This window comes from Saccopteryx bilineata, chromosome 1 (genome assembly GCF_036850765.1).
Source record: "Saccopteryx bilineata isolate mSacBil1 chromosome 1, mSacBil1_pri_phased_curated, whole genome shotgun sequence".
Lineage (NCBI taxonomy): Eukaryota > Metazoa > Chordata > Mammalia > Chiroptera > Emballonuridae > Saccopteryx > Saccopteryx bilineata.
The window spans coordinates 219640610-219660837 of NC_089490.1; the positions used below are offsets into that span (position 1 = coordinate 219640610).

A 20228-nucleotide genomic window follows, 5' to 3' on the forward strand; every position below is an offset into this window, starting at 1 on the left:
TGAAAACAATTCTCTGATTAAACTATTGACAGAAAAGGGCAGCTGGAGTCTTGACTTTGTTTCTTTTTGTCAGTGTCAGCCTCTTAATAGGACGGGAATGAGGAGACAATCATATGTAAGGACTGCTATTAACCTTCTCAGTTCTTCCAGAGTTCAGGGTTTCTCTATTTCTTAAATTTAATTCTAATTGTTGATCTTGTTGTTTTTAACACAAGAAACAGCCCTTTGTTGTGGACGCAGTTTCGAAGTTTTAGAAATGATGGAAATGACTGAAGTACAAGGAGACTCAAATTAGCATTCACATATTTATTAGTGCCAGGCCAACTTGAGTAATTAAATATAGATGCAATTTCTCACTAGACGTTTCACAGGTAGATAACATAACATTCTGTAGTTTGCTATACACATTAGAAAATAGTCTGTTTTTTCTTGTTCTTTGGTTAAATGTGGGCAAAAAAAATAAACTTTCAATTACACTAATTTTTCCCCTTGTCATGTGTTTTCAAACAGAATGGTAGAGAGTGCTTTGTTCAGTTCTCGTTAAGTTTAACAAAAGGGTAATTTTAAACATTTATGTTGAAGTTACAGTTGACTTTTCAAAACCTAGTTAGAGTTAGGTACTTGCTGATGCCAACAGAAGGACATTTTTCTTCTCAGCCACATGAAAGCTTAATATACTCTACTCATTGCTCAAGCGGACTTTGGAGAATCACCTTCAAGGTACCACAGCCGATGACTGAACAGTAATAGTTATCAACATTAAATAGACACTTGGTGAAGTATGCATAAATATTTCTTCATATAAACATAACACAAAATTAGATAGTTCAGAAACACAGACACCACTGAGTACACATCCACTGTTGACAAAGTCACCTGTAAACACCAGCTCACACTGAATACAAAAGCAGCTTCTACCCTGACTCTGGCCCTCATGGAGGCCCTGTACAAAGGTGAGATTTCTCAGCACCCACCTCCCTCCCCACCCTCCTCCCACACAACCCCTGCCAAAGAAAAAGGAAGGACCCCAACAATTGCAGCAGCAACAAACATTACACCACCAGCAGGATCCCCACCCTGCACCCCCAAATAGAACATTTATCATTTTGGTCAATTCAGAAAAGAATAAAAAAGTCATTTTTTCCCCAAAATGTAAGGAAACCAATTGGAGCATTACTTTTTAAAGTGTGATTCCTTCTCTAGAAGACATGTGACTTTCTAAGCCCACCTTCTAGGTGAAGGTCACAAGGTAAATTTCAGGAAGCACTGGCCACAGCTAAGTAACAAAGGTGTAAGTTTTTCATTTAGAAAATGACAGTTTGCAAAAAAAAGAAGTACCCATTCTCCCTCATCCCCATGACAATGTCTTTTTGCTTTGTCATTTCATATATATATGAAATATATATATGAATAATATATATTATATATATTGCTGTGTATGACGTTCAAATGTGACAGTATTATTGAGTTGTAAGTTTAGGTACGGAATATTTGTTTGGACACCTTCAGAAATGTGACTGTTAAATACAAACATGTGGATGTGGTTAATTTTTTGAGCTAAGAGGGGCCCAATAGCTCTATTGAGGATGTCAACAGGAGATAGTTACCACTCAGAGTCTGGTCAAGCAGTGCTGCTGGACTTTAAGGACAATAATGCTGTGCCCAGACCCGCCAGGAGGGCCTGGCTGCTTTACGTTGCACATTCTCCAAGGGGTCTGTGCACAACAGCCCTGGTTTTGAAAACATCACACTGGGTGTATTTCACTTTTATGTTGTGTTAGGATCCTAGAGAACTTCAGTGACCAAAGTACTGACATCAATAATGCAGGAATACTTTGCCAGTTCATTGATTCCCATTATATTATATACATGATGTGTGTGTGTGTGTGTGTGTGTGTGTGTGTGTGTGTGTCTCGGGGGGAACTCATACACACACACACACACACACACAAACACACGTAAATATTTTTGTTTTTACAAAACTTGAACTGCACCAAACAGTACTTTTCAGGAATCAAGAATCAAGTCCACAAATAGAGTTTGACAACACATCAAAGAGAAGACAGAAAGCTCTATTGGGACAAAAAGGTTCAGCTTAGCAGTGTATGAAATAATTTTAGAACTGTAAATTCACTAGCCTGACCTGCTCCATAATGAATTAGAATCAACACTTGAAATCCTTGTAAAGGACATCTAGGGTGTTAGGGCAGCTAGTTATGCTTATCTGAGATCCCAGAACTAGTGGAAATTTAAAAACTAGCAGATCACTTTGGGTGTATAACTGCTATGAAACATTTTTTTTCCTTTGAGCAAAAATACTTATAAGTCTATATCAGAATAATAAGTTTATATCCAGTAATATGTTTTATTTTATTTTTTTGCTGAATCAATATTTGACTTTTCATATTAAAATGAATTTGCCCCGTGGTTCAGTAAACAAGAAGCTTCTTTCACATCTGGTGATCAAGATATTTTTATCCTCACCAGCAATCACTCTACCCCTCACCCAGCTCCCTTCGAAGGTTTGTGGGTTGATGTGTGCATTTGGTCACTGCTGTCAACAACACCTCATTCTACAAGGCCTGCTCAGGTACGTGCTTGTGAAAAGTCACTGACTGCCTCTGCTGGTACTGCTGCCTGCGCCTCTTCCTCTTGCCACACTGGCACAGCAGCAGCATCTTGAAAGTGGTTCTGAATGTTTTGTTACAGAGGGCATAGCACACAGGGTTCACGGTGCTGTTGATGTAGCACAGCCAGTAGCCCAGATTCCAATAGGTTTTGGGTATGCAGCTGTCGCAAAAGGTGTTCACCAGAACCATGATATTGTAGGGTGTCCAGGTGATGATGAAGGCAAACAAGATGGCGCTGAGCGTCTGGGCTGCTTTCTTCTCTTTGATGAGTGACATGCGTTTCCTCTTTGTGATCTGACTTCTGGTCTTCAGAGCAAACCTCTTGGCCAGAGTGGCTTCCTTGAAGGACAGAGGTAGAGTGGCCGTGGTCTTATCCACCAATGAGTTGACGTCAGAGGTCTTGGCTGTGTCCACAGCTGACTCTAACTGGGTGGGAAGCTTGGAGAAGCTTTTTGGAAAACTGCCTCCATCATCCATGTCCTTCTGGGTCTGCAGCTCATTGGCCTTCCTCTTTAAGTCTACTGTCCCCAGCTCTTCATCAGGCACCTGCAGGTTGTCTGATGAGGGTAACTTGGTGGAGTTCAGAATGGCGCTGTGACCTGGGAGCTTGAGCACAATGGAGTAGATGGCTCTCGTCTCTGAGCCAATGTCTTCCTCATCGGAGGAGGCGGAGTTTTCCAGGGAGGCAGCAGCATCGTTGTTGTTCCAGCTGTCGCTGCTACTGTGGTCTTGGTCTATGTGTTCAGCACTGGGCTTCCAGCTCTTGGATGGGAACCAGAAGTTGCAGCAACTGTACTTTCTCCGGGCGGTGTGCTGCAGGCTTTGCTGTTGAAGCTCATAGCTGCTGCAGCTTTGAGAACTGCCTGTAGGGGGGACAAAGTTTTCTGCCTCTGCTTCTGTCCCAGAGGCCTGCAGCCCAGCAAGCTCTTTGGTACGTTTTTCAGTTTCCTTATAAATCCTCCAATATAAAATGGTCATAATGGTGACAGGCATATAAAAGGCAGCGATGGCTGTGCCAAAGGTAATGGTGGGCTCACTGAGGAACTGAATGAAGCACTCCCCTGGGGGCACAGTTCTCTTTCCAACAAAGTACTGCCAGAACAAGATGGCAGGAGCCCACAGGACAAAGGAAATGACCCAGGCCAGACCTATCATCACACCAGCTCTCTTTGTCGTTCGTTTGGCCCGGTATGTGAGTGGCCTTGTGATGGAAAAGTACCTGTCAAAGCTAATTACCAGAAGATTCATAACTGAAGCATTGCTGGCCACATAGTCAATGGAAAGCCACAGGTCACAGGCCAAGTTCCCCAAAGCCCACCGATTCATGATGATATAGGTAGTAAACAGATTCATCGAAATGACCCCAATAATCAGATCAGCACAGGCCAGACTTAGGAGGAAGTAGTTATTGACTGTCTTGAGCTGTTTGTTGACCTTAAATGCCACTATCACTAGGATGTTGCCAATGATGGTCACTAGAGCCAGAACACCTGTTAAGAATGCAATGAAGACCACCTGCCAGATAGTATGACCTCCTAGAGGGTCACTGTTGGTGCCATTTGGAGGAGAGAAATTCTCATCTGCTCGAGATATGTTGTAGCTGCCAAAACGAGTGACAGGACCTGGGGGCAGTCCTGCATCTGGGGAGCCAGGGAGCCAGAAAGAGCTGATGTTTGGAAACAAAGGCGAAGTTGTATTGTTATTGTGCAAGGTCATTGTGACTCTCTGACATAGTCTGGGGAGAAAAGAGAGAAAAAAAGAGTTAGGAAAATGTCTGCCTTTGTCTTGACATATTCTTTGCATTGTATATTTTAAGAGACAGAAAAGACCTATTATAAGATGCTGCTTCTCAGCAAGGCCAAAATATCACATTTATTCTCTTACTTTAAAGGTGAGGGGTATAGGACAAGCAGAAATTGACTTGTTCAGGGTAGTACAATTAGCTAGTGGCATGCATCGAACACTCTGCTTCTCCCACATTTTCCATATTTCTAAATATATACCATAAAAAATTCTTCTTTACTTCCCTTATTTTAAAGAGAAGAGGGAAAATATTAGATGCTCATATAATACTCAGCCAGTATAGGTGTATCATCATGCCACTTGAAACAATATGTTTGCATTTTATCCACGTATCCTGAGGCATTTGCCTATCCCACGCTTTAGTAATAAATGACTTTGAGACATACAGCAATTTAAGCCTCACTGGAATGAGGAACATCAAAGAATAATAGGGGAAATACATGTGAATTATTTCACATTATAACATCTCTTTAAAACACAGAAGTAATGAATTGGTTCCTTGTACTGCATGATAACAGTATACAAGGCAGTGATCTTATGCTTGATAACATGCAGAAAATTTACCAGTATGTTCTGAATTTACCAAACCAGGTTGAATATTTCTAATATATAGGGTTTTTTTTTCCATTTTTCTGAAGCTGGAAACAGGGAGAGACAGTCAGACAGACTCCCGCATGTGCCCGACCGGGATCCACCCGGCACGCCCACCAGGGGCGACGCTCTGCCCACCAGGGGGCGATGCTCTGCCCATCCTGGGCGTTGCCATATTGCGACCAGAGCCACTCTAGCGCCTGAGGCAGAGGCCACAGAGCCATCCCCAGCGCCCGGGCCATCTTTGCTCCAATGGAGCCTTGGCTGCGGGAGGGGAAGAGAAAGACAGAGAGGAAAGCGCGGCGGAGGGGTGGAGAAGCAAATGGGCGCTTCTCCTGTGTGCCCTGGCCGGGAATCGAACCTGGGTCCTCCGCATGCTAGGCCGACGCTCTACCGCTGAGCCAACCGGCCAGGGCTAATATATAGGTATTTTTAAAAAATATTTTTTGCCCTGGCTGGTTGACTCAGTGGTAGAGCATTGGTCCTGCATGTGGAAGTCCCAGGTTCGATTCCTGGACAAGGCACACAGGAGTAAGCACCCATCTGCTTCTCCACTCTTCTACCTCTCTTTTCTATCTCTCTCTTCCCATCTAGCAGCCAAGGCTCCATTGGAGCAAAGTTGGCCCAGGCACTGGATGGTTCCATGGCCTCAGTTTCAGGTGCTAGAATGGCTCCAGTTGTAACAGAGCAACGGCCCAGATGGGCAGAGCATCGCCGCCTGGTGGGCATGCCAGGTGGATCCCAGTTGGGCACATGCAGGAGTCTGTCTGCCCCCCTGCTTCTCACTTAGGATAAATACAAAAAAAAATTTTGTTTTCATTACAATTGACTTCCAATTTAATATTAGTTTAAAGTACACAACATAGTGATTGGATAATTATGTAACTATTAATGGACACTTAGGTTGCTTCCATGTCTTCGCTATTGTAAATAATGTTGCAATTAACGTAGGTGCATATATTCTTTCAAAATATACACCCAGAAATGGAACTACTGGGTCATAAGGTTGTCCAACTTTTAATTTTTGAGGAAACTCCATAATGTTTTCCATAGTGGCTGAACCAACCTGCATTCTCATCAGTAATACATAAGAAGAGTTCCCTTTCCTCCACATACTCTACAACACTTGCTGTTTGTTGATTTATGGATGATAGTCATTCTGACAGGTGTGAGGTGATTTTCATTGTGGTTTTGATTTGCATTCTTAAAATAATTAGTGACATTGAGCATATTTTTATATGTCTATTGGCTTTTTGTATGTCCTCTTTGGAAGAGTGTCTATTCAGATTCTCTGCTCACTTTTTAATTAGATTGTTTTCTTGGTGTTGAGTTGTATGAGTTATTGGTAAACTTAAGATATTGACCCCTTTGTTGAATATATGATTTGCAAGTACCTTCTTCCATTCAAATGGTTGTCTTTTTGTTTTGTTGATGGTTTCCTTTATTGTGCAAAAGATTTTTACTTTGGTGTAGTTCAATTTTTTTTCTTTTGTTTCCCTTGCCCAAAATATATGTCAGAAAAAAGTATTACTAAAAGCAGTGGACTCAGTTGTTATTTCACTTCTTTCTTTTCTGATTCCATTTGTTTTGTTCATCTCTTTTTCTTTATGCATCTGGTTAAAGGTTTATTACTTTTATTTATCTTTACAAAGAATCAGCTCTTATTTTCATTGATATTCTGTATTGCTTTTTAAAACTCTATTTTGTTTATTTCTGCTCTGATTTTTATCATTTCCTTCCACTTATTTTGGCTTTTTTGCTATTCCTTTTCTAGTTTTTTTAGGTGTAAGTTTAAGTTGTTTATTTGAAATATTTCTTGTTTTTTGAAGTAGGCCTCTAATGCTATGAATTTGCCTCTTATGACTGCTTTTGCTTGCCCCATAGATTTTTGGCTTGTGTTTTCATTTTCATTTGTCTCAAGGTATCTTTTCATTTCTTCTTTGATCTAGTTATTTATTAACCCATTAATTTTCAGTAACATGTTATTTAGCCTCTTTGTGTTTGTGTGTTTTTCAATTTTTTTTCCTTGTAATTGATTTCTTGATTCACAACATTGTGATCAAAGAAGATGCTTGAAATTATTTCAGTCTTCTTAAATTTATTGAAACATTTTGTGGCTTAACATGTGGTTTATACTGGAAACTATTTTATGTGCACTTGAAATAACTGCATATTCTGTTGCTTTTGAGTAAAATGCTCTGAAGATATCAAATAAATCTTAATGTGTCATTTAAGACCACTGTTTCCTTATTGATTTTTCTGTCTGGAAAGTCTATCAGTAGAGGTCAATTGGGTGATAAAGTTCCCTACTATGACTCTATTACTGTCCTTCTAACCATTTATGTCCATCAATATTTGCTTTATGTATTTAGGTTCTCCTATGTTGGGTGCATAAATATTTACAAGGGCTAATTCCCCTTGTTGGATTGATCCATTTATCATTATGTAATTTGTCCCTGATAACCTTTGTTTTAAGGTCCTTATTATTGACTTTGTTTTAAGGTCTATTTTATCTGATATGTCTGATATAAATAGTACTACCCCAGCTTTTCTTGTTTCCATTTGCATGAAATATATTTTTCTATCTCTTTCCTTTCAGTCCGTGTGTATCTTTTGATCTGAACTGTGTCTCTTGTATACAGCATATATATGGATCTTGTTCTCTTATCCATTAACCTACCCTATGTCTTTTAATTGGAGCATTTAATACATTTACATTTAAAGTGATTACTGATAGTTTTGTATTTTTTTACATTTTATTATTTATATTTATGGTTCTTTTCATTTTTTTCCTTCTTCTTAAAGAAGTCTTTTAACATTTCTTGTAATACTTATTTGTTTTTGATATACTCCCTTAACTTATTCTTGTTTGGAAAGCTCTTTATTGAAACTGATATAAAAATAAACAGACAGCCAACTAAATGGGAAATGATATTTTCAAACAACAGCTCAGATAAGGGCCTAATATCCAAAATTTATAAAGAACTCATAAAACTCAACAACAAACAAACAATCCAATAAAAAAATGGGAAGAGGACATGAACAGACACTTCTCCCAGGAAGAGATACAAATGGCCAACAGATATATGAAAAGATGCTCAGCTTCATTAGTTATTAGAGAAATGCAAATCAAAACTACAATGAGATACCACCTCACCCCTGTTAGATTAGCTATTATCAACAAGACGGGTAATAGCAAATGTTGGAGAGGCTGTGGAGAAAAAGGAACCCTCATTCACTGTTGGTGGGACTGTAAAGTAGTACAACCATTATGGAGGAAAGTATGGTGGTTCCTCAAAAAACTGCAAATAGAACTACCTTATGACCCAGCAATCCCTCTACTGGGTATATACCCCAAAACCTCAGAAACATTGATACGTGAAGACACATGTAGCCCCATGTTCATTGCAGCACTGTTCACAGTGGCCAAGACATGAAAACAACCAAAAAGCCCTTCAATAGAAGACTGGATAAAGAAGATGTGGCACATATACACTATGGAATACTACTCAGCCATAAGAAATGATGGCTTTCCATCATTTACAGCATCAGATATTTACAGCAAAATGGTGGGATCTTGATAACATTATAAGGAGTGAAATAAGTAAATCAGAAAAAAACAAGAACTACATGATTCCATACATTGGTGGAACATAAAAATGAGACTAAGAGACATGGACAAGAGTGTGGTGGTTACCGGGGTGGGGGGAGGGAGGACATGGGAGGGAGGGAGGGAGAGAGTTAGGGGGAGGGGGAGGGGCACAGAGAACTAGATAGAGGGTGGCGGAGGACAATCTGACTTTGGGCGAGGGGTACGCAACATAATTTAATGACAAAATAACCTAGACATGTTTTCTTTGAATATATGTACCCTGATTTATTAATGTCATCCCATTACCATTAATAAAAATTTATTTAAAAAAAAAACAAAAAAGTTAGCCAAAAATTCCATAAGACAAACAAACAAACAAACAAACAAAAAGAAAGCTCTTTATTTCTCCTTGAATTTTAAATTATAGCCTTGTTGCGTAGAGTAGTCTTGGTTATAGGTCCTTGCATTTTATTACTTTAAATATTTCCTGTCAATTGCTTCTGGCCTGAAAAGTTTCTGTTGAGAAATTAGATCAGAGCCTTATGGGAGCTCCCTTGTAAGTAAATGAATTGGTCTTTTTTTGTTTTTGTTTGCTTGTTTAGCAAAAGAGATGGAGACAGAGAGAGGGACAGATAGGGCCACAGGAAGGGAGAAAAATGAGAAGCATCAAATCTTTGTTGTGGCATCTTAGTTGTTCATTGATTGCTTTCTCATCTGTGCCTTGCCTAGGAGGCTACAGCCCAGCCAGTGGCTCCTTGCTCAAGCCAGTGACCTTGGGCTTCAAGCGAGAGACCTTTGGGCTCAAGCCAGTGACCATGGGGTCATGTCTATGATCCCATGCTCAAGCTGAAGACCTGGGTCAAACCTGGGTCCTCAGCATCCCAGGTCTATGTTCTATCCACTGCGCCACTGCATGGTCAGGCTTTCTTGCTGCTTTTAAGATTGTCTCTTTTTCTTTAACTTTGCCATTTTAATTATAATGTATTTTGATGTTGGCCTCTTTGGATCCATCTTGTTTGGAATTCTCTGAGCTTCCTGGACATGTGTGTCTGTTATTTTCTCCAGATTAAAGAAGTTTTTAGTCATTATTTCTTCAAATAGGCTCTGAATACTTTGCTGTTTTTTTTTTCTTCTTCTGGTACCCCTCTGATGTGAATGTTATTGTGCTTTATATTATCCCAGAGGACCCTTAAACTATTCTCATCTTTTATTTTTCTGTTTTGAGCAGGTTTTTTCTGCTACCTTGTGTTTCAAACTGCTGATTCAATCTTCTACTCCATTCACCCTACTTTTGATTCCTCTATTGTAGTCTTCATATCATATATTGTATTCTTTATTTCTGTGGTTGAAGTTCACTAGATTCCATCAGCATCCTTATAATCACTGTTTAAATCCATGTATCTGATAAATTGTTTGACTCCATTTTGGTTATTACTTTTCCTGGAGATTTCTCTAGTTCTTTTACTTGGGACATATTTCTTTGTCTCCCTATTTTTGCTGCCTCTGTGCTTGTTGCTATGTATTATGTTGATATTCTATGTCTCCTAGTCTCAGTGAGGTGGTGGCCTTATGTAGTAAGTGTCCTGTGGAGCTCAGTGATGCAGTTTACCTAATCACCTGAGGGATCTTTCCAGCTGAAACATTGCTCTGGATTTTCAAGCACCTTGCATAGACGCAAGGCCTGCCCTTTTCACATCTCTGCTCTTTCTACCAATCTTGATGTAACTTCTTTATATCTTCAGTTATAAGACTTCTGTTTAGCTAGTCTAAAGATAGTTATCCATATAGATTTTTCTATATTTAATTGTAATTTTGATATGGTTCTGGGTAGAAGTGAATGTTATCTCCATCTACTCCTCCAACATTTTGAATCCTTGAATTTTTCTTGTATATGGTGTAAGAAAGTATTTTAGTTCATTTTTTTCTTGTATCTGTACAGTTTCCCCAACATCATATATTGAAGAGACTGTCTTCACCCCATTTTATAGTCTTTCTTCCTTTGTCAAAAATTAATTGACTACATAGGAGTGGGTTTATTTCTGGGCTCTCAACTCTGTTCCATTCATCTATGTGTTTGTTTATATGTCAGTACCATGCTCTTTTTATAACTATAGACTAGTAGTATAGTTCGATATCTGGTATGTGATACATTTAACGTTCTTTTTCAAGATTGCTTTTGTAATGCAAGGTCCTTTGTGGTTCCATATAAATTTTAGGATCATTCAATTTAGTTTTGTGAAAATGTTACTGGTATTTTAATAGATACTGCATTGAATCCATAGATTGCTTTGGTAGTATAAACATTTCAATGATGCTAATTCTCCTGTCGATGAGCTCAATATACATTTCCATTTATTTTTGTCTTCTTCAATTTCTTTTTTTTCTTTTTTTTACTATCTAGAACTTTAATTGGGGGGTTTGTCCATAATAAGAGGTTATCAAAGATAACCTCCTTTGACCTATCTATAGGACAAGGGAAACTACTAATTATTAAACATGCTCTCTCAGCAATGACTCTTTGAAGCCTCAAAGCACCTTAACATCTCTACTCAGGATGTCTTATATTCCCATTTTCCCTTTCTCTCTTTGAATCTCTCATGCATGTGGGGTCTCTGAGTCTTGCATGTATGTGGGATTTCCACAAATATGTATGTATTAAATTTGGTTAGTTTCTCATGTTAATCTGAATTGTGTTTATTTGATTATTAGACCAGTCAGAAGAAGCTTGAGGGTAAAGTTTCTTCCTTCCTCACAGATTATACATTTTTGTCAGAAATACCACAAAGCTGATGTGTCAAAGTGTCATTTACCTTCTTTCTTTAATTTATTCCTAGGTTTTTTTATTCTTTTGATGCAATTTTAAATAAGATTTTATTTTTAAATATTTATTAAATTTATTGGGGCAACATTTGTTAAAAAATTATATAGGTTTCAAGTGTTCACTTCTACAACATATCACCCATATATTGCATTGGGATTGTTTTCTATGTTTCTCTAATAGTTCTTTATTGGTGCATAAAAATAAAAATAATTTCTGAGTATTATTTTTGTATCATGATAATTTGCTGAGTTCATTTATTAGTTATGATTGTCTTGTGTATGTGTGTGTAATCTTTAGTATTCTTTATATATACATGGTATCATTTCATCAGCAAATAAAGACAGTTTAACTTCTTCCTTTCCAATTCAGATGCTTTTACTTTTTATTATGATTGTTGTGCTAGGACTTCAAATACTATCTTGAAAAAAAAGTGGTAACAGTGGATATCTTTTTCTTGTTCTTGATTATAAAGAAAAAGCTTTCAGCTTTCCACAATGGAGTCTTGCTAGCTGTGGGTATATCATATATAGATTTTATTATGTTGAGGTATACTTCTTCTATTCCCACTTTGTTGAGAGTTTTTTTTTATCATAGATAAGTATTAAATTTTGTGAAATGCTTTTATCTGCATCTATTAATATAATTATATGATTTTTATTTTTTATTTTATGTGGTATATCATGTTAATTGATTTGTGGATAATGAACTAGCCTTGCATTTTGGGATTAAATCCTGCTTGATCATAGTGTATGATCATATTACTGTATGACTGAATTTGGTTTGCTAATACTTTCTTGAGGATTTTGCACCTATTTTCTTTAGAAATATTGCCTATAATTTTTTGTAATGTCTTTGGTTTTGATATCAGCAATACTGGAATCATAAGTTAACTTAGGGAGCTTTCCCTCCTCTTCAATTTTTTTGTAATAGTTTGAAGATAGGTATTAATTCAGTATTAATTCTTCTTTGAATGTTTGGTAAAGTTGCCCGTGAAGCCATCTTGTCTAAGGCTTTTGTTTGTTAAGAGTTTTAGGATTACTGATTCAATTTTGTTAGTAGTTGTTCTCTTTACATTTTCTGTTTCTTCCAATTCAGCATTAAAGATTCTACGTTTTTAGGAAGTTATCCAATTCTTCCATGTTATCCAATTTGTTGGCATATAATTGTTCACAATATTTCCCTATAATCCTTTGTATTTCTGTGGTGTTGGGTGTCACTTTTCTTTAATTCTGATTTTATTTATTTGGGCCTTCTCTTTTTCTTGATGAGTCTGGGTAAAGGCTTATCAGTTTTGTTTATCTTCTTAAGAAACCAGCTCTTGCTTTCATTGATCTTTTCTACTTTATTTTTTACTCTATTTTGTTTATTTCCACTCTGATTTTTATTATTTCCTTCCCTCTACTCTCATGGGCTTTGTTTGTTGTTCCTTTTCTAGTTCTTTTAGGTGTAAAGTTAGATTAATTATTTGATACTTTTCTTGTTTCTTGAAGTAGGACAGTATTGCTATTAATTTCCCTCTTAGAACTTCTTTGGCTGTATCCCATAGATTTTGTTTGTGTGTTTTCATTTGTCTTAAAGAATTTTGATTTTTCCCTTGTTCTAATTTTTAATCCATTCATTGTTTAGTAGCATGTTATATAGCCTCTTTGTGTTTGTGCTTTTCAATTTACTTCTATTTGATTTCTAGTTTCATATCTTATAATCAGAGAACATACTTTGTATGATTTCAATCTTCTTAAATTTATTGAGACTCATTTTATGCTTAGCATGTGGTCTATCTGGAAAATGTTCCATGTGCACTTGGAAAAAAATGAATATTCTGGTGCTTTGGGGTGAACTGTTCTAAAAATATCAATTAAGTCACCTAGTTTTTTCTTCTTCTTTCTTTTCAGAGCCAGAGAGAGAACCAGAGAGAGGGATAGATAGTGACAGACAGATAGGAACACAGAGAGATGAGAAGCATCAATCTTTAGTTTTTTGTTGCGACACCTTAGTTGTTCATTGATTGCTTTCTCATATGTGCCTTCACCATGGGCCTTTAGCAGACTGAGTAACCCCTTGCTCAAGCCAGTGACCTTGGGTCCAAGCTGGTGAGCTTTGCTCAAACCAGATGAGCCGCGCTCAAGTTGGCAACCTTGGGGTCTCGAACTTGGGTCCTCTGCATCCCAGTCTGATGCTCTATCCACTGTACCACCACCTGGTCAGGCAAGTCATCTAGTTTAAGGAGTCATTTAAGGCCACTATTTCTTCACTGATTTTCTGTCTGGATGATCTATCCATTGATAGCAATGTGGTGTGAAAGCCCCTACTATTACTGTATTACTATTGATGATTCTTTTAAAATCCATCAATATTTTCTTTATGTAATCAGATGCGTTTATATTGGTACATATATGTTTACAAGAGTACATCTTGTTAGATTGATCTGCTTATCATTATGAAATGCCTTTATCTCTTATTAAATTCTTGTTTTAAAGTTTATTTTAACTGGTATGCATTGCTACACCAATTTTTAAATTTTCATTTGCATAAAATATTTTTTCTACCCATTTACTTTCAGTCTGGATGTGTCTTTTGATCTGAAGTGAGTCTCTTTTAGGCAGTATATGTATGTGTCTTGTTTTGAATCCATTCAGCCAACCTATGTCTTTTGATTGGCAAATTTAATCCATCTACATTTAAAGTAATTATTGACAAGTACACAGATACAGTATTTCCATTTTATTAATTGTTTTCTCATTGTTTTTGTAGTTCTTTCTTTCTTATTTTCTTGCTCTTTTCTCTTACATGTTGATGACTTTCTACAATGTAGTGTTTAGATTTATTTTTTTATTTCTTGATTTTTAATTTGTGGTTACCAAGTGCTGCCTGTATATCTAACTATGTTTATAACATACTATTTTAAGTTTATGGTTGTTTAAGTTTGAACACATTTTAAAATAACTACCATTTATATTCATCCCCTCCACATTTCTGTTTTGTCACAAGCCCAAGGTTTTGAACTAGTAACCTCAGCGTTCTGGGTTGACATTTTACCCACTGTGCTACCAAAGTTCAGGCCTTATGTGTGTGTTTGTGTGTATCCCTTAATTTATTGTTATAATTACATGTGAGATACCTACTGTTGCCTTTTAATGTTTGTACTAACCTTAAAGTTAATTGATCCACTGCTTTCACTGTTTGCCTTTGTCAATGAGAATATTTTTCTTTGCTATATTTTCTTACATATAATACTGATTTTAATTTTTTAATTAAAGAAGGCTTTTTGGAGTGACGTCAGAGAAATGGCATGTGAAGAGCGATACCGATAAATCTCCCCAAAATTTCAACAAGCTCTTCAACAAGAGACAGAAAAATCTGTCCTTGGAGCATCTAGAAGTCCCCACACACTGAACACGAAGGTATGATTGAGTGAAAAATTGACTAAATATATAATCAACACCGAATGAAAAAAGATGAAGGAACACTCCGCCTTCCTTACTAACCTAGGCAAGGGCTGCTTTCACTTGGAACTGAGGCAGGCAAAGGGGGTGGAGAGAGCCAGGTTGCGGCATAGACATTCGAGCCGAGGAAAGACTGTGCCTGCAGTGACCCAGTGAACGCAAGCTAATGCCCACGCCAAACCCTGACAAAGAGGGGCGAGTGGCGGCAGCCATGAGACTTGATAACCTGGTCAGCAAGCATGGATAGTGTGCGAGAGGTTCCTCCTAGTGCCCCAGGAGTGGGCGCCCATGTTACCAGACAGAGGGGCAGAGTCAGAGGCCTTTGTGTGGGCTGTGACCAGAGTCTCGGTGGGGTTCCTGCACACTGAAGAGTTGCATGTGGTGAGTGCGTGAAAGCGAACTTCCCCACGCCCGAACTTCTCCAGGCAGGTGGGGCGCCTCACCCAGCCATACAAGCTAACAGACACAGGAAGGATTACCTTAACCCACAGTCTGCTCACCTCCCAACTGATCTATTTGACTCTAACTGACAAGATCCCTCTCAGTTCAGCGATCTAAGACAAGAGGCACGATATTTTTTAGTGCCTCTTGCTATGCACATAGGAGTGGGAGCAACTTCTGATTGGCAGAGCTTTCCTAATCAGGGCTATATGTTAAAAAGAGGGATTTGGCAGCTTATAAGACCTCCTGTTTTGCAAACAGCGACTAAGGCATCTTCTACCCAGCCGAAACAGGTTACAAAGAGCAAAAAGCCTGGGGAGAGTGGTCCCACAGAGTGCTGAGGCATTCTGGACATGCCTGGAAGCATATAGAAAGGCACCTTGAGAGCAATTGGCTCCCAGCCCCCACTGATTATGCTGGCGGCTCTGACTGGCAGGGCCTTATCCAGAACCCTGCACTGAGTGGGGATAGAGTGGGGATTTGCCAGCTCTTTGAGCTTCTTACTCTCCAGACAGAGGCAGCAGCAACCCCATAGCTGGATCATCAGACTATTAATTCAGGAAGGAAAGACTAGGAGAGAGGCTCTGGGAAAATGGACTCTCTCATTGTCGGAACCTGCAAATGCTAACGAGCCTCGACTGCCAATGAGACTGAAGCCTAATATATGACATCACCATAGAGACTGATCAACTGCAAACCTCTACTTGAGCATGCCACAGGGGCAGAACCCGGGGTACAGAGTCATCGACCTAGAAGAGGGAGAGAAAAGAAAAAGCAAGAAGATAACCTTTCAAAATCAAGAAAAATCCACAGACTTTATAACCTTTTCCATTTTTTTTTTGTTTCTTTCATCTTCTTGTCTTGATTATTTTCTTCTTCTTCCACTTTGGTCCTTCTATTCTCTGCCCATTTTATTCTTTCCTCTTCATGAACTACACTACCCATAAGTGTTACATTTCCCATTTTCTTTCTTTTCTTCTTCCTTTCTCTCTATGAAGGTTGCACTCCAAAACACTTAACTCTCTCTCTCTCTTTTTGTTCTTTTTTCTTCTTTTCATTTTTCCTCTTACTTTTTTTCTCCCTCTATATTAGTTTCTTCTTTTCTCCTTCACTTTTACTCACAGTAAATCCTCAATCACAATCAAATTATTTATTTGAGTCTCAAATTTTTCTTTGTGGCATTTTGGGTGCTTTTTACTTTGCTTTTTAACTCATTAGCAGTGCTCCCAACCCTGGCTCATCATGTTATCTAGTTTTTGCTCCACTTAATACAATAGTAATTTTTAAATTATTTCCCCTTTTTCCTGTTTCCCTCTTATCCCTCTCATTATATCTCTTAGTCGACCATCACTTACAAGCAAATCATTTTATTCTTGACCCAAATTTTTTCCCTTCTGCATTTTGTGGGTCAATACCTCTTTTTTGCCCTGTATCACTTCGCCCCAACTCAGGTCCTCCTGTATAGGTAGTTTTTGTTCTATCTAGAACAATATGATTCACAGTTCATCACAATTTTTTCTCAAGAAGGAGGGGAGAGGAGAGGAGAAACAAAAAAAGGAAAATAAAAATATTTTCTTTTTTTACTTTTTATTCTTTATTAATTCTCATTAGTACTATCAACAAAACCAACCTAAGATGCCATTAAGGAAAAGGAAATCAAATATCATGGATACAAAAGACAGAGAGGTAGCACAGATATATGAGGAAAAAATCTATGGAGAAAAATTTTAATATATTGGAAACCTTGGAGCTAAATGACAGAGAATTTAAAATAGAAATCCTAAAAATACTCAGAGATATACAAGAAAACACAGAAAGGCAATTTAGGGAGCTCAGAAAACAACTCAAAGAACACAAAGAATATATTACCAAGGAAACTGAAACTATAAAAACAAATCAAACAGAGATGAAAAACTCAATTCATGAACTGAAAAATGAGGTAACAAGATTACCTAATAGAGCAGGCCAGATAGAAGGTAAGATTAGTGACAAAGAAGAAAAGCAACTTGAGGCACAACAGAGAGAAGAAAGAGACAAAAATTTAAAAAATGAGAAAGACCTACAGGAATTGTCTGACTTCATCAAAAAGACTAACATAAGAATAATAGGTATATCAGAGGGAGAAGAGAGAGAGAAAATGGAATGGAGAACATATTCAAACAAATAATAGATGAGAACTTCCCAAGCCTGTGGAAAGAACTAAAGCCTTGGATTCAAGAAGCAAACAGAAAACCGAGTTTTCTTAACCCCAACAAACCTACTCCAAGGCACATCATAATGAAATTGGCACAAACCAACGACAAAGAAAAAATTCTCAAGGCAGCCAGGAAAAAGAAGAATACAACATATAAAGGAAGGCCTATTAGATTATCATTGGATTTCTCAGCAGAAACTCTACAAGCTAGAAGAGAGTGGACCCCAATATTTAAAGTTCTGAAAGAGAGGAACTTTCAGCCAAGAATACTATACCCAACAAAGTTATCCTTCAAATACGAAGGAGAAATAAAAACATTCACAGATACAGAAAAGATAAAGGAATTTATTATCAGAAAACCCCCACTCCAAGAATTACTAAAGGAGGTTTTCCAACCAGATACAAAGAACAAAACAAAACAGAACTACAAGTAAAAGCTCCACCAAGAACACAATAAAACCAAATTTAAACTGTGACAACAGAAACAAACAAAAAAATAAAGGGGGAGATAATGGAGATTAAGAGTAGCAAAGGACGATGGAGTGCAGAAGTATTCATAAAATAGTGTACTACAATGAACAGGGTAGGAACCCTTTTCATTACTTAATGGTAACCACCCTTGAAAAAACCACCACAGAAGCACATAACTTAAAAAACATAGCAACAGAGGAAAGAAGTATGGAATACAACCAAACAAAAATAAAGGATAGAAAAACAAAAGAGGAGAATCAAACAAGATACAAAACTAACAGAAAGCAATGTATAAAATGGCAATAGGGAACCCTCAAGTGTCAATAATTACACTAAATGTAAATGAATTAAACACAGCAATAAAAAGACACAGAGTAGCAGAATGGATTAAAAAAGAAAATCCATCTGTATGCTGCCTATAAGAAACATCTAAGCAACAAAGATAAAAATAAATTAAAAGTGAAAGGCTGGAAAACAATACTCCAAGCAAATACCATCCAATAAAAAGCAGGTGTAGCAATACTCATATCTAATAATGCTGACTACAAGACAGCAAAAGTAATCAGAGAAAAAAAGTTATTTCATAATGATTAAGGGGATATTGAACCAAGAAGACATAACAATTCTTAATATTTATGCACCAAACCAAGGAGCACCAAAATATATATGAGAGCTACTTATTGACCTTAAAACAAAAACTGACAAAAATACAATAATACTTGGAGACCTCAATACACCGCTGACGGCTCTAGATCGTTCATCCAAACAGAAAACCAAAAAAGATATATTGGCCTTAAACAAAACACTAGAGCACCTGGATACGATACACATTTACAGGACATTTCATCCCAAAGTGACAGAATATACATTTTTCTATAGTGTACATGGAACATTCTCATGAATTGAGAATTGTACCAAGCATATTTTCTGATCATAAAGCCTTGAAACTAGAATTCAACTGCAAAAAAGAGGATAAAACCCCACAAAAATGTGGGAACTAAAGAATATACTTTTAAAAAATGAATGGGTCAAAGAAGAAATGAGTGCAGAGATCAAAAGATATATATAGACAAATGAAAATGACAATACAAAATATCAGAATCTATGGGATGCAGCAAAAGCAGTGATAAGAGGAAAGTTCATATCACTTCAGGCCCATATGAACAAACAAGAGAGAGCCCAAGTGAACCACTTAACTTCACACCTTAAGGAACTGGAAAAAGAAGAACAAAGACAACCCAAAACCAGTCGAAGAAAGGAGATAATAAAAATCAGAGCAGAAATAAATGAAATAGAGAACAGAAAAAGTATAGAAAAATTAATAGAACAAAGAGCTTGTTCTTTGAAAAGATGAACAAAATGGACAAACCCTTGGCAAGACTCACCAAGGAAAAAAGAGAAAGGACTCATATAAATAAAATCCAAAATGAAGGAGGGGAAATCACCACAGATATCATAAATATACCAAGAATTATTGTAGAATACTTTGAAAAACTATATGCCAATAAATTCAACAATCTAGAAGAAACGGATAAATTCCTAGAACAATATAACCTTCCTAAAGGTCATAAAGAAGCAGAAAGCCTAAACAGACCAATTAGCAGGGAAGAAATAAAAAAAAAACTATTAAAACCCTCCCCCAAAAGAAAAGTCCAGGCCCAGATGGTTATACTAGTGAATTCTATTAAATATTCAAAGAAGACTTGGTTCATATTCTACTAAAAGTCTTTCAAACAACTGAAGAAGAAGCAACACTTCCAAACACATTTTATGAGGTCAACATAACCCTCATACTGAAACCTGGCAAGGACCACATAAAAAACAAACAAACTACAGACCAATATCTCTAATGAATACAAATGCTAAAATACTAAACAAAATACTAGCAAATCGAATACAACATATTAAAAAATAATACATCATGATCAGTAGGATTCATCCCAGAATCTAAAGGATGATTCAACATACGTAAAACAGTGAACATAATACACCATATCAACAAAACAAAGAACAAAAACCACATAATCTTGTTCTTGGCCGGGTGGCTCAGTGGTAGAACGTTGGCCTGGCGTGTGGGGGACCCAGGTTTGATTCCTGGCCAGGGCACATAGGAGAAGAGCCCATTTGCTTCTCCACCCCCCCTCCTTCCTCTCTGTCTATCTCTTCCCTCCTGCAGCCAAGGCTCCATTGGAGCAAAGATGGCCCGGGTGCTGGGGATGGCTCCTTGGCCTCTGCCCCAGGT

At 37.5% G+C, this 20228-nt stretch overlaps 1 protein-coding gene across 9 annotated transcripts in view; it reads right to left on the reverse strand.

The window, feature by feature from the left end:
- Positions 1 to 291: 291 nt before the first annotated feature.
- The window catches only part of CHRM3 (cholinergic receptor muscarinic 3), a 621150-nt gene continuing 601213 nt past the window's right edge, over positions 292 to 20228 (reverse strand). For all 9 annotated transcript variants that reach the window (XM_066236319.1, XM_066236285.1, XM_066236328.1 and 6 more), the window contains one exon: positions 292 to 4365. In XM_066236319.1, the coding sequence (XP_066092416.1) occupies positions 2574 to 4346 (1773 nt within the window). In that variant the 5' untranslated portion in view covers positions 4347 to 4365 and the 3' untranslated portion in view covers positions 292 to 2573. The remainder of the gene's footprint in view (positions 4366 to 20228) is intronic.